Source organism: Sturnira hondurensis, unplaced genomic scaffold (assembly GCF_014824575.4).
Source record: "Sturnira hondurensis isolate 20B ecotype Veracruz unplaced genomic scaffold, ASM1482457v3 Scaffold0003213, whole genome shotgun sequence".
Taxonomy (NCBI): domain Eukaryota; kingdom Metazoa; phylum Chordata; class Mammalia; order Chiroptera; family Phyllostomidae; genus Sturnira; species Sturnira hondurensis.
The window spans coordinates 408,895-423,122 of NW_028075844.1; the positions used below are offsets into that span (position 1 = coordinate 408,895).

At 46.8% G+C, this 14,228-nt stretch overlaps 1 protein-coding gene across 1 annotated transcript; it reads left to right on the forward strand.

Annotated features, from left to right (window-relative positions):
• Positions 1-2,282: 2,282 nt before the first annotated feature.
• On the forward strand, positions 2,283-12,978 carry ASF1B (anti-silencing function 1B histone chaperone). Its single transcript, XM_037041802.1, has 4 exons — positions 2,283-2,818; positions 10,699-10,814; positions 11,259-11,435; positions 11,808-12,978. The coding sequence occupies exons 1-4, from the start codon at positions 2,710-2,712 to the stop codon at positions 12,012-12,014; spliced, it is 609 nt and encodes a 202-aa protein (XP_036897697.1). The 5' UTR covers positions 2,283-2,709; the 3' UTR covers positions 12,015-12,978.
• Positions 12,979-14,228: the final 1,250 nt, after the last annotated feature.

Genomic DNA, 14,228 nt, shown 5'->3' on the forward strand with positions numbered 1-14,228 from the left:
TGGGTTGCAGGCCAATTCCCAGCAGGGGATGCATGAGAGGCAACCATACATTGATATTTCTCTCCCTCTCTCCTTTCCTTCCCCTCTAAAGATAAATAAATAAAAAATTTTAAAAATTCTTGTGGCATAGTGGTTGAAAATTGTTGTACTAGACAAAGGAAATTGTTGAGCTAGCTACTAGCCAGTGCAAGATTTAATTTTTCATCATGCTACTCAGAACAGCACACAATTTAAAATGTAAGAACTGTTTAGCCCTGGCTGCTATAGCTCAGTGGATTGAGTGTGGGCCTGCGAACCACATGATCGCGGTTCGATTCCCAGTCAGGGTACATGCCTGGGTTGCAGGCCAGTTCCCAGTCGGGGACACATGAGAGGCAACCACACATTGCTATTTCTCTTCCTCTCTCCTTCCCTTCCCCTCTCTCTGAAAATAAATAAAATATTTTTAAAAAAGAACTGTATTTCTGGAATTTTCCATTTAATATTTTTGAATGAAGGTTGACAGCAGGTAAGTGAAACCTGAAACCTTGAATAGCAAAACTGGTGTGGCTCAGTGCGGATTGAGTGCCAGACTGCAAACCAAAAGGTCACCAGTTTGATTCCCAGTCAGGGCATACACCTGGACTGCAGGCCAGGTCCCCAGATGGGGGTATGCAAGAGGCAACCACACATTGCTGTTTCTCTCCCTTTCTCCTTCCCTTCCCCTCTAAAAGTAAATAAAAAACTTTTTTAAAAAAGAAAAGCTATGGATGGGGTCGGGGGTAGGGGCTATTGGGTCCTCATACTGAGACAAATAGAAAACCACTCACTTTATAAGTAGGAGAGTGACTGATCCAATTTGAGACCTGTACTGTCCAATAATACAGTAGCTACTTATCACAGGGGCTCAAGAGCACCTGAATATAGATGCTGAATAGCTACTGCCATTGTGATACAGAATTTTCCATGTCACTTAATTTTCCATGTCACTTAATTAACATTGAAATGTTAATTAACATTTCAATTAACATTAAAAACCAAAATGCGCCCTGGCTGGTGTGGCTCAGTGGATTGAGCACCTGTGAACTTAAAGGTCACTGGTTCAATTCCTGGTCAGGGCACATGCCTGGGTTGCCAGCCAGGTCCCCACTAGGGGGCGCGTGAGAGGTAACCACACATCGATGTTTCTCTCCCACTCTTCCTCCCTCCCTTCCCCTCTCTAAAAGTAAATAAGTAAAAAAAAAAAAAAAATTAATGCAATTGAGCTCATGGAAAACTCTTAAGTAATGTCAATCAGGTTTGAGCACGGAAATCTACATTTTCAACTGTTAATGTTATGAAACTTAACATTTCTGATGAAAATGTAATTATAAGTGTAAAAGGGACGGGATTTCACAGACAGTATGGAGTGAACAAATGTAAGTTATTTCATTTGTATTTTTTATACCCACCACCTGTTGGAAATATTGGCTCTACTGGATTAAACGCAACGTATTAAGATTAACTTCATCTGCTTTTTTAAAACTTGTTTTTTAAAAGCGGTTATTAAACAAATGTAAAGATGAGAGAATGTGGGAGCAGAGAATGAACGGAGTCTTTTTTGCCAGTGGGCAAGGTGGCCGGCCCAGGTGTGTGGATGGAGAGATCTCCATATGCAGTCACGAGTCACGTCAGTGTATTCTCACAACCTTGTTAAATGAGCGGGGGAAAGTGGCCTCTCGAGCTGAGTGGTAGAGGCCAGATTCGAACTCCTGTTTACTGAGTTGTCCACCTGACACCTCCCGCAGGCCCTTGAGGGGGCGACGGCAGGATTCCAATCAGGCCAGATTCCCAGGGCCCGGGCCCCACTGCCCCGTTTCCGCCGCTCGTCTCTCCTCGGGTGAGTCAAACGTTCACAACGTTCACAACGTTCTCAACGGACTCTGCGGCCGCTGGGCCTGAGGGGCCAGGAGACCATCAGAGGAGCTCACGGTAACGATCACCTGCTGACAGATGCCGAAGCTGCCAATACCTCCTCTCTCTCTTCACACCCGGTTCAAACGCACCGGCGGCCGACATCCACTTTCCCTCGAATCCCCAGCCGAGTTTTTCTCTTCTCCCGCCCCTACCCTAATCCAGCCCTTAAACCTCTCAGAGAATCTGATTTGCCTCCGCCCCATTTCCACCTACCAATCACCGCGGACTCGAGCACCGCCCTTCCCGCCCTCTTCAGCGAGCGCCGCGCGCCACCGCTCGGCAGTTGGCGGCGCTGCTCCGGGTGGGATATGTCTCCCGGAAAAGCTCGGCGAGGGGCGGGCTACGCCGGTGCGGGAACCCTCAAGATTGGCTGACAGGAGCCCCGCGCTCTGACTCCGCCTACCCCCGCCTTCGACCACCAAGTCTGAGACTCTAGGGATTGGTTTCCTCAGGACCCCCGAAGAAGCCGGGAAATGGTCCCGCCTCCCTTGCACAGCCCGGAGAGGGAGCTCCGCGGATTGGTCCAGGGAGTCTCGGCGCTCACCGCCCAACGCTTCACGATTGGCTAACGGGACGCTCAAGGCGCCTAGGAGCATTTTCAGTGATTGGTCAGAGGGTGCGGCCAGCTATTTGAAGGAGGCGCGCAGTGTACGCGTTTCAGTCCGCGGTCTGAGAAGGCTGTGGGTTTCGCCGGTAAGGCTGTCCCGCTGACCCTGCAAGACCCAGACGTGGGCCCGGCCCCAGTTCCGGCTTCAGCCGTGGCCCGGCGAGACGATGGCCAAGGTGTCGGTGCTCAACGTGGCGGTGCTGGAGAATCCGAGCCCTTTCCACAGCCCTTTCCGGTTCGAGATCAGCTTCGAGTGCAATGAGGCTCTGGCAGACGGTGAGGCTGGGCCTGTGTGGACATTACCCTACCCTCCCGCTCCCCATCCCGGTCCCCTGGCCAACCGGACTTTACCGTAGAGACCCTGGCGGCCTACCTCGACCTCTTCCGTGAAATACCTCCCAAAACAAGATCTCTCCCTTGTCCCTCCCCACCAGCCCCAACCTCACCCCTGGGCCAACTCGACCCCCTCCCCACGAATACTGAATACTCTTGTTTCCCAAAGCGGGGACCTCATCATGCCCACCTCACCCTACCCGCTTCTCAGCTGAAGCTGCCATTCTTTATTTAAAAAGAAGATTTAAAAGATTTTATTTATTTATGTTTAGAGAGAGGGGAAGGGAAGGAGGAGGGAGAGAAATATCAATGTGTAATTGCCTCTCATATGCCCCAAGTGGGGACCTGGCCCCCAGCCCAGGCATGGGTTTTGACCGGGAATCGCTGGTCAGCACTCGGTCCACTTAGCCACACAAGGTCAGCTGCCATTCTTTAACCTGCAGATACCCTCAGTCACCTCATGTCCTATTTCAGTATAGAAGGGTTTTTTTAAAGATTTTATTTACTTATTTATTAGAGACGGTAGGGGAGGGAGAAAGAGAGAGAATCATCAATGTGTGGTGCCTCTCACGCATCCCCCACTGGGGACCTGGCCTGCAACCCAGGCGTTTGCCCTGACATGGAACCAACAACCTCTTGGTTACTAGGCGGGTGCTCAATCCACTGAGCGACACCAGCCAGGGGTCAGTATAGAAAATTTTTTATATTAACATTAGAGCTTACTTAGTGTTCTCCTCTGGTGAGACACTCCCACCTTACTTTTTTCCTAAGAAGACTCTAATCCCCAGCCCCCTCCCATTGCCCCTATGGAAACCTTAGCTTCCTCCCCCAGTTTCCCTGTATAGTCATCTCTCCCAAGCTCCATCCCAATTTTCCCAGTGAAGCCCCTCCTATCACCTTTTTTTCCCTGTGAAGAAAGACCCTCTCTCAGCGGTAAGACTTCACTCACCCCCATTTCCCCATTTGTCTCCCAATAATCCCTTCTTCAACCTACTAATATTTAAACAACCCCACCCACTTCTCCTTTTTTCTACCCCAAAGGACCCTAGAACCTGGCTTACCTATTCCTTATCATGGCCCCAACCCTCTTCTGCTCTTGAGCTCCACTTGAGGAGGCATGGCTTGGCTTCCAGTCTTTGAGGATAACTTAGTCTCACTAACTCCCGTTCTTCCCTCTTCCCTTACTGTGGGCTCCAGTGAACACACTTAAATATGAAGAGTGGTCTAGCCAGGCAGGCCTAATTTAGCCAGGTCCCACAGTTTGCACACCACGTCCCAGCTTACCTACTACCACAATTCTTCCAGCACTTTTTAAAAAAATATTTTATTTATTTATCTTTAGAGGGGAAGGGAAGGAGAGAAGGAGAGAAATATCAATGTATGGTTGCCTTTTGTGCATCCCCTGCTGGGAGTTGGCCTGCAGGGAACTGGCCTGCAACCCAGGCATGTGCCCTGACTGGGAATCGAACTGCGATTGTGTGGTTCGCAGGCCCGCGCTCAATCCACTGAGCTACACCAGCCAGGCCAGCACTTTTTTAAAAAAGATTTTATTTATTTATTCAGAGAGTATGGAAGGGAGAGAGAAAGAGAGGGCAAGAAACATCAATGTGTGGTTGCCTCTCACATGGCTCCCCACTGGGGACCTGGCCTGACTGGGAATGGAACTGGCGACCCTTGGGTTCACAGCCCGAGCTCAATCCACTGAGCCACACCAGCCAGGGCTATTCCAGCACTTTTGACGGTCTGACCTAATCTGGAGGGGGGCTGGGCTGGGCTGGGCCTGGCCATGCCATCTGGGTATCCAGCTTCAAACAATCATCTGGGAGTCAAAACCTTTGGAACATCTTTTCTAAGGTACTTCCACAGATGTGCTTATTCACAGAAGTAAATATGGCTCTCATCTCACAGATGAGAAAATGGGAGCCACAAAGAGTGAAAGACCTTTCAATGAAAGGTCTATAAAACTCCAAAAATCTAAGGTCACGCAGGGAGTCAGGAGGAAATAACAGCCATACTTCTGTTGCATTGCACTTCACAGAAGTTACATTTTTTACAAATTGAAGACAATACCCTCACCAGCAAAAAGATCACTGGCTTTAATGTGGTTGTCTGGGACCAAACCCACAATCTCTAAGGCAGGGGTATCAAACTGATTTTCATTAGGGGCCACATCAGCCTCGCAGTTGCCTTCAAAGGGCTGAATGTAATTTTACGACTCTCTAAGTGTAACTACTTCTTAACTAGGGACAAGGAGCTCGGTGCTACTTGTTCGGTAGAAACAAGGTGCTGGGCCAGATAAAACAAGATGGAGGGCCCGATTCGGCCCACAGGCCTTGTATTTGCCACCTGTGCTCTAAGGTATGCCTATACTCCATCAGACCATTTCTCCACTTGACAGTTAAAAAGAGAAGAGTCAGCAGTTGCGGAGGTAAGATCTGTAAAGCAAGGGTGTACTAACTAGCATCTCTAGGTGGTATTTGGGGAGTTCGCTTGCAAATCCAGCCACTCGTATTAGTTTAAGGTTGATACAGTTGGAGATGTGCTTAGGCTGGACCAATTGAGCAGTCTCTCCCTGGTTTCTCCATTTAAATTACAAGTCTACTTGTGACTAATTATAGATTAAGTCTAGTTAAATTCTTCCTGTAACAATGCAGAGTGTAAATAAGTTAAGTGTAGAATACCAATGTGTAATAACATTTAATTTTAAGCTAGATGTAAGGAGCTAATAGGTTAAGGAATTCACAGTTCCCATGGCAAGAGATCAAGTTTCAATCAGCCTGTTTGTGCTCATTGCATTTAAAAGTGGTTGTGTGATCATTATCTAGTACTTTTATTTCTAGAAATACCCCTGCCCTATTACTTTGCTAGTCTTTTTTTTAATTTATTTTTTCTTTTTAATATATTTTATTGATTATGCCATTACAGTTGCCCATCCCCCCTTCATTCCTCTCCACCCTGCACACGCCCCCCCACCATTCCTCCCCTTTAGTTTATATCCATGTGTCACATGTTATTTAGATTCTATATTTCCCCTACTATTCTTGCCCTCCCCTGTGTCTATTTTCTACTTACCATCTATGCTACTTATTCTCTGTACCTTCTCCCCCCACTCCCCTGTTGCTAACCCTCCACGTGATCTTCATTTCTATGGTTCTGCTCCTGATCTAGCTGTCCTCTTAGTTTGCTTTTGTTTTAGGTGTGGTTGTTAATAACTGTGAGTTTCCTGTCTTTTCACTGTTCATATTTTTTATCTTCTTTTTCTTATATAAGTTCCTTTAACATTTCATATAATAAGGGCTTGGTGATGATGAACTCCTTGAACTTGACCTTATCTGAGAAGCACTTTACCTGCCCTTCCATTCTAAATGAAAGCTTTGCTGGGTAGAGCAATCTTGGATGTAAGTCTTTGGATTTCATGACTTGGAATACTTCTTTCCAGCCCCTTCTTGGCTGTAAGGTCTCTTTTGAGAAATCAGCTGACAGTCTGATGGGAACTCCTTTTTCTTGTTTTTCTGGTGACTGTCCTAGGTGACTGTCCCCTTATCTCTTGCTGCTTCTAGGGTTCTCTCCTTCATTTTAATCTTGGCTAATGTAATTCTGATGTGCCTTGGTGTGTTCCTTCTTGGGTCCAACTTCTTTGGGACTCTCTGAGCTTCCTGGATTTCCTGGGAGTCTATTGCCTTTGCCAGACTGGGGAAGTTCTTCTTTATTATTTGTTCAAATAAGTTTTCCACTCATGGCTGTTCCTCTTCCCCTTCTGGTACCCCTATAATCCGAATGTTGGAATGTTTAAAGATGTCCTGGAGGTTCCTAAGCCTTTCCTCATTTTTTTGAATTCTTGTTTCTTCATTCTTTTCTGTTTGGTCATTTTTTTCTTCCTTCTGGTCCACTCCCTTGATTTGAGTCCCAGTTTCCTTCCTATCACTACTGTTTCCTGTGCATTTCCCTTCATTTCAGTTAGTTTAGCCTTCATTTGTTCTCTAATTTGTGACTAAAATCAACCAGTTCTGTGAGCATCCTGATCACCAGTGTTTTGAACTGTGCATCTGATAGGTTGGCTATCTCTTGGTTGCTTAGAAGTATTGGCTCTGGGGCTTTGAGCTGTTCTTCTTGAGCCATAATGTTTTGGTCTGTTTGCGCCTGTTATGTATGAGGGGCAGAGCCTTATGTGTTCACCAGGGAAGGGCAACCCAGTTGCTGGGTTGTGATGCTGTATGTGGGGGCGGGGTCAAAGAGGGGCAACAGTGTTTGTTCCTCTCTCAGATTTCAGTCCCCTCTGCTGCTTTTGGCAAGCAAACCGGGCCCCCCTGGTGCCAGCTCCCGGGTGTGTGGGCTTGTGCACCCTCCAGGACCCTGTGGGTCTCTCCAACAAACTCTCTGTGAGCCTGGGAGCTTCTCTCAGCACCTTGACCCTGAAAGTCTTTCTAATTGGTGCTTTCAGGCTCTAATTCCCGTTGCTGGGGCCCTAGTTTGCGCAGTCTGTCTCACTGCTCGCTCCTTCACTTGGTTTATCTGCGCGCGAATGTGTAATGTGTGACCGTGGTCAGCCAGCTGCCTTGCGCCTTCACTGGGTCTGCCTGTTGCCACCCCATGTATGGGATCTGCCAACTGCTGCCTCCGCTCCTGGGTCGGTCAGGCTGCTTTTTCCTATGGTACCCCGCTCTGCCAGCCACTGACTCCGCCCCTCTTACCGATGTGGCTAAATGGTTTGTTGTTGTTGGATTTCCCTACAGTTCAATTTTCTGTCTGTTTCGGTTGTGTTTTTGTTACTACAACTTTGTTGTCTTTAAACTTGGCTGTGTGAGGAGGCACAGTGTTTCCACCTATGCCTCCATCTTGGCCGGAAGTCTCCTACTTTACTAATCTGTTCATAGAATCATAGTAGAGGTCCAGAGTCAACCTGCTGGCCATCATATTTTATTAGAGAGAAACAGAATGACTTCTCCAAGTTCACATGGCTCGTTGGTAGCATTTTGACACTAGGGTGTTTTCTAAATTCTGAGTCCAGGATTCTTTATCTTTGCTAAAACCTGAGAGAGAGAGAAAGCATCCTTTATGTTAAACTTCTTTTTCTTTTAATTTATTGATTCCAAAGAGAGAAGCATCAATTCGTTGTTCCATTTACTCATGCATTCATTGGTTGATTCTTGTATGGGCCCGGACCAGGTCTGGAACCCACAGCCTTGGTTTATCTGAATGGTGCTCTAACCAACTGAGCAAACCAGCCAGGGCTATGTCCTTTATTTTAGAAGTGGAACATAAATAGAACTGATTATAGAATTTATTTCCATATCAGAAAAGAGAGCAAAGGGGGTGCTATTATTAATTATACCTGGACAATAAAGCTTTTGCCCAGAGAAACTCAAGCTGGAAATCAAACTCTGGCCTGGAAATCCAGACTCTGGTTTTTCCTCTTAGGGCCCTTCATAGCTCTAACCAGTAACTCACTTTCTGCCTCTTCCTACAGAGCAGAGAGAATTTGATTCCTGCTTGCCTCCCAAAAGATGGAGTGGGCCTGGATGTAGAAGTCTTAGATCCTGGAGAGATCTCAATCTTATTACCTCAACACTAACAACTACAGATCTGACAAGACCCCTAAACCCTCGTCAGTCAACTGATCTTATTTCCTAGGGACTCTAAGCCCCCTTTGCTCTCTTTTCTCCTCAGCATCTGGAAATAAGTGGTGCTAAAATATGAGCCCACATCTAACACATTAGGTTTGTTTCCCCCTCACCACCACCCATTTAGTTGAAAAATTCAACAGGCACTGCTTGAATAAGTCATGGGGCCAAATGTTCTGACCCACAGCTATGGTCAGGCCAAGGTTCATCTGTATGATTTTGAACAAAGATAAAGTGATAAACAGAAAAAGACCTATTAGATCAGGCTTTTTTAAAGGCAGGAAACAGGTTTCTCTGTTAGTACAACTACAATAATATTTTACATGTCTTTTATCATGCCTTTGATTTTGGTTTTGTTTTCATACATAGTGGAAGAACATCCTGTGTAGTGGTTAGAACATAAAATTAGGGCATAAAGACAAAATTTAAGGCAGTTGAGTTACTTTGAAATTATCCCAAAGGTTAGGTACACATGTTATGTGTATATAATTGTGTCCTGTATTCGATAGGAGTGCGTTTGTGCTGTATTGGTGACTGATTTTCCCTATCTAATTCTAAAGAGGAGTTATATTAAGAAGTCACTCAAAACCTCAACTTTAAGACAATTCAGTATTTAGGTCCTTACCTTTTGTCTTCTGTAGATGATTTTATCAGCTCCTCCAACTCTTGGGTCAATGTTTCTCTGATCCTCCATTGATTTTCTGGTTCATTTCTCCAGTAGCAAGGGATCCACTGTGGCCCACTTGCCTGGCCACCCATGCAGTGTGTTTTCCTGTTAGCACCCACATAGTCTTTGTCTAGGTTTTACTAATGGTATTGAACATTGAGTGCCTGTGGTGTGCCCCTAGCCTGCTCTATTTCATTCTCCTTTATATCTCCCCCTCCCCAGCACATTAATTTAATGCACACACATGTGATTCCAACTGGTAATGAGGGAAAGGCTAGAAGGAAAGATACCAAAATGTACACCTATGTGAGAAAGGGGAAAACAACTAGGTGGTTTTGTTTTGTTCCAAACATGTCTAGTCCTGTTACTACTTGTAACAAAAATAAATCAATAAATTTAATCCTCCCTGCAAATAATAAGAGATTAGAACTTGAACTCCAGTGAGCCCTGGGAGGCCTGAGTAGACCTGGGTAATACTGCGAAGGGACAGGAAGCCAGTGTATCAAGGAAGAGCTTGGGGCTCAGGTGACCAACCTCCTTAGTTGTGGCCAGGTATCAATGTTCTTCTGAAGTTGGATGCACTTGCAGGACACGACCAAGGAACAGGGCAGCTTCCAAGAGCGTTTGCTTCCTGTGAAAATCACAGCTTGTGAAACTCCCTCCAGTTGCTGGAGTGGGATGTTGTGTAATTTCAGAGAACCTAAAATAAGTTTCAGGTCTCCTGCCAAGCTTCCCTGTACTAACGTGACCTTGCCCCTGATACACTTGGACCTTTTGCAAGAGGCAGTGGTCACTGGGAATTTCCTGTGATTGACGGGCAGGGTCTCCTTAAGCACTTTTCCTTTCTATCTTTCCTGAACATACTCAGGGATAGGGTTCCTTTCTAGTAGATGGGATGCAAGAGAGTTGGGGCTAAAAGGATCACCTTTGTTGATTGAGTCATTGGTTGCCCCAATGGCCGTAAACAGGCATGACTTGGTGCTGGATCTGGAAGACCTGGGGACTGGCTGACTCCCCCAGCAGCCTCATCTTCCCCCTCCTGCCGGCTGGCTCTCCTGCAGGATTGGAATCTGCCCCAGTTGTCGAGGGATCTACTCAGTTCGGTGGCACTGGTCCCTGTGTGTGAAAGAGGATGCTGCTTCCTATCCCAGCACCCAGTGGGCACAGCCCTGAAGTGGCCCAACTCCCTGCTGTTCCTTCCTCAGCGTGCCTCCATCACGTGGGTCTTAATTCAGCCTCTGCCATACGGTTTGCCCTCAGGCTCTGAGAGGCCTGAGTTTCCCTGAAGGTGCAGAGTCAAGGTCACCTGGCAGAGCTAGGCCCACTGGAGAAATTTCCCACTTCCCCTGGAAGTAAGAGCTTCCTGTTCACCCCAGTGCTCAGGACTGCAGTGCCTGGCAGTTAGTGCAGGAGATGTTGAGAATAAGAATCCTTCACTGTATTAAGGATCTGTCCAAAACTAGCACAAGAGGACCCTTTCGTTGCCTTTTTGATGTCAAGTTATTTCAATTCCTTAAAACCCTATGTTCTCACAGACCTAGAATGGAAGATCATTTACGTTGGCTCAGCTGAGAGTGAGGAATTTGATCAAATCCTAGACTCGGTGCTGGTCGGTCCTGTCCCAGCAGGGAGACACATGTTCGTATTTCAGGTAAGAAAGGAGGCCTTATAGGCCTTGACACCTAGAAACATCCTCTTCTACCCAAAAGCACACAGTGTGGTTTAGTGGTCAAAAGGTCAGGTTCAAATCCCTGCTTTGTTCCCAAGTCTAACCTCTTAGAGGTACTTCAGACACCTCCCTTGCCTCCCCCTCTGTGTCATGGCTGTTACCATGAGCCACTGATTCACAGTTGATCCTCATTATTCATAGGAGTTATGTTCTATAAGGTTGTTGTGAACAGTGAATTAGTAAATACTGAACCATGGCCCCACAGGAAATACAGGGTTAGGTTTCTGTGTGTCACATTTTTATCAACCAGTCAATACATAACCTTGTTTTAGGTGTGTTTAAAATACCTCAATTAGTATTATCATTAATCCATTAACATTAAACTTAGAGAAGTTGGTGCTAAGGCCTAGGGTGTGTTTCTACTAGGCCGATGCCCCTAACCCATCCCTCATCCCTGAGAGTGATGCCATCGGTGTGACAGTGGTCCTCATCACCTGCACCTACCATGGACAGGAATTCATCCGAGTGGGCTACTACGTCAACAATGAGTATCCTGACCCAGAACTTCGGGAGAACCCACCTCCAAAACCAGACTTCTCTCAGGTGGGGTCTCTCTGCACTTCGTTTCATACTCTAGACCAGCTGGCTTCTTTGCATTTGGAGTTAAGTGATTGGATTCAGGAGCCAAGGTCACTTAAAGTTTTCAAGTAGTGCTTAGATCTTGCAGTGCTGGGCTAGAACGTGAGAGGGGCCTTTGTTTCTCCAAAGCATGCTTTGCAGAATTAAGATTAGATAGGTCTTGGCCCTAAATCATGGTACACAGGCATTCCCTGGAGTCGTACACATTGTCAGTGATAAGATAAGCAGGGTCTGCTTTTCTTGGGCTTGGCCAGGGGGACTGGGGGTGCCCTGGCTTTGTGAGAGTAATGAATAAGAGGGCATGCTGACAAATTGATGTTTCTCTTCCTACTCCAGCTCCAACGGAACATCTTGGCCTCGAATCCCCGGGTGACCCGTTTCCACATCAACTGGGACAACAACACAGACAGGCTGGAGGCCATAGAAAACCAGGACCCCACACTAAGCTGCAGCCCCCCCATTAACTGCACTCCTGTCAAGGGCTTGGGGCTCCCTGGCTGTGTCCCTGGCCTTCTCCCCGAGAACTCCATGGATTGCATCTAACTGGGGGACTCTAGTCTCTACTTGGGCCCAGCCAGGACTACAGCCTGTCTCCTGACAGATTTGGAGGTGGCATTCAGGGCTCCTGGAGAGTCCTGTGGGGACCATCTGGAAGACTTTGGAGCCATTAACTCTATTCAGGCCTGTCAAACTTGTCCCCAAGGAAAGAACAGGCCTCAGGTCTCTCCCAGCCTCAGCCCAGAAGGACTACCATATCTCACCTTTACTTCCCAGCCCTATGAAAAGCAGGTACTTCAGTTCTTAATTCTTTCTAACTTGTGTTCTTTCTTCCACACACAAGCCATTGTGTCACCATGCTTCCATATAAGTACCATTGACCCAGAGCTTTCCCACACACCTCCCTGCCTGCCTTGAGGTTTTCTTGGTCAATGGTTGGCAAGGCTCTGGCCCTTTTGGGCCAGTGGCTCTGTCATTCCTTTCCTTTCCCAAGTATCTGAGTAGATCCATTCAGCTTTCTGGAGTCACAAGGAATCTGTGTTAGAAAGTGGACTCGGACACAATTTCTATCCAATTCCCAGAACAATTATTAGGTCTTTTCAATCCATCAGCCCCTGGAAAACCATTTCCAAAAGTTTGATCAGCAGGATGCTGATGAATGATGGTTGACTCTTCCTCTCAGTCACAACCACCTCCTCATTACATCTAACTGAATCTGGATTTCCCTGGAGGCTGCTACTGCTGAGAGATGGCATGTTGGAGTGACCTGCCATGCTCTGTCTCTGGGCATCAGGGCCCCTCTGTCTCTGGCTGCCATGATTGGCCCTCTGCTAAGACCCTCATATGCTCTCAGAGGCTACAGAGTGATTGCAGCCAAAGGAAGCAGTAGGGATCCTGAAAGTCTCCCTTTGCCATGCCCTCTGCCATGTTCCCCACCCCCTCGCCATGTGGATGCTATTGTGATTACAGCTTGTATATTAAAATGTTTTTTATATTAAATATGGTTGGTCTAAAAATGCATTTTATTTAGACTGATTATTTCTGCTTTTGTCTTGGGTGGGCTGAAGCAGCTTTGTTCATCTTTCCTTGGGACATGGGTGGGGGTCGTCTTGCCCTGGCAAATCAGTTCACTGCCTTTTGTTTCCTTGTTTAGCTGCTTGTTCTAGTCTTAGTTGGTTGTATAGTTGTGATCCAGACAAGATTTAGGAAGTTTTTATTTATTAAAACTTAAGCAATGCAGCTGTTTTAGAGCATAACCAGTGATTTTTTTTTTACCTTGACCTATAGGAAGAAATTAACACTACTCCAAGGATATGGCAACACATCTATTAAATTTTTTAAAATATTTATTTTTAGAGGGGCACAGAGGGAGAAAGAGGGTGAGAAACATCAGTGTGTGGTTGCCTCTCACATGCCCCCACTGGGAACCTGGCCTGCAACCCAGGCACGTGCCCTGGATGGGAATCAAACCAGTGACCCTTTGGTTCATGGGACTCACTCAATCCACTGAACCACACCAGCCAGGGTCATTTTTTAAAATTTTACTTAAGTTTTTATTTGTAACCCCACAGCCAGAAGTGGAATGGTTTCCCCATAATTCACATAAGAGCCCCAACTCTTCCCTCCCTATGGTCAACCTAAGTACATGGGTGCACACAGCAGCTGGGTAGGGTGCAAGCAGAGCAGTGAGTCAGCTGGCTTGTACACCTAAGACCCCTTAACCACAAGTCAAGGAGACCTGGCTCAGCCAGTCCCCTGCCCATCTGACACCTCCTGTTTGGGCTTCTCTCTGCTTCAATGGCTCTCAACTGGGGGCAGTTTTGCCCTCCAGGGTACATTTAGCAATGTGAAAATGGTTTTGGTTCTCACACCGAGGAGATTCTACTGGGAATGCTACTAAACCGGGGTGTACAATACAGCACAAGACAATCCTCCCAGCAGAGAACGATCAGGCCCCAAGTGTCAGCAATGTAGTAGTAGGGAACCCTGACTGCCCTCAGGCTATGTGTGTTTAAAAAGGGGACCCTGAAGGCAGGGGTATCTTGTGTGTTTCTTCCCCTGGAGGGCAAATTCCTTCATTTGCCTAGACGGAATCCTCAGCCTGACTCTCCTCGATTCCTCACCTGCAAAATGGGAGTGATAATAGTACCTGCGTGACACGGCTATAGTGGGAAGTAATGTATTCAATGAGTGGCACAAGCCCACCGTGGGCGCTCAGCAACGGGATAGACACTGAGGCTCTCTCCCAAGTGTTCCTTA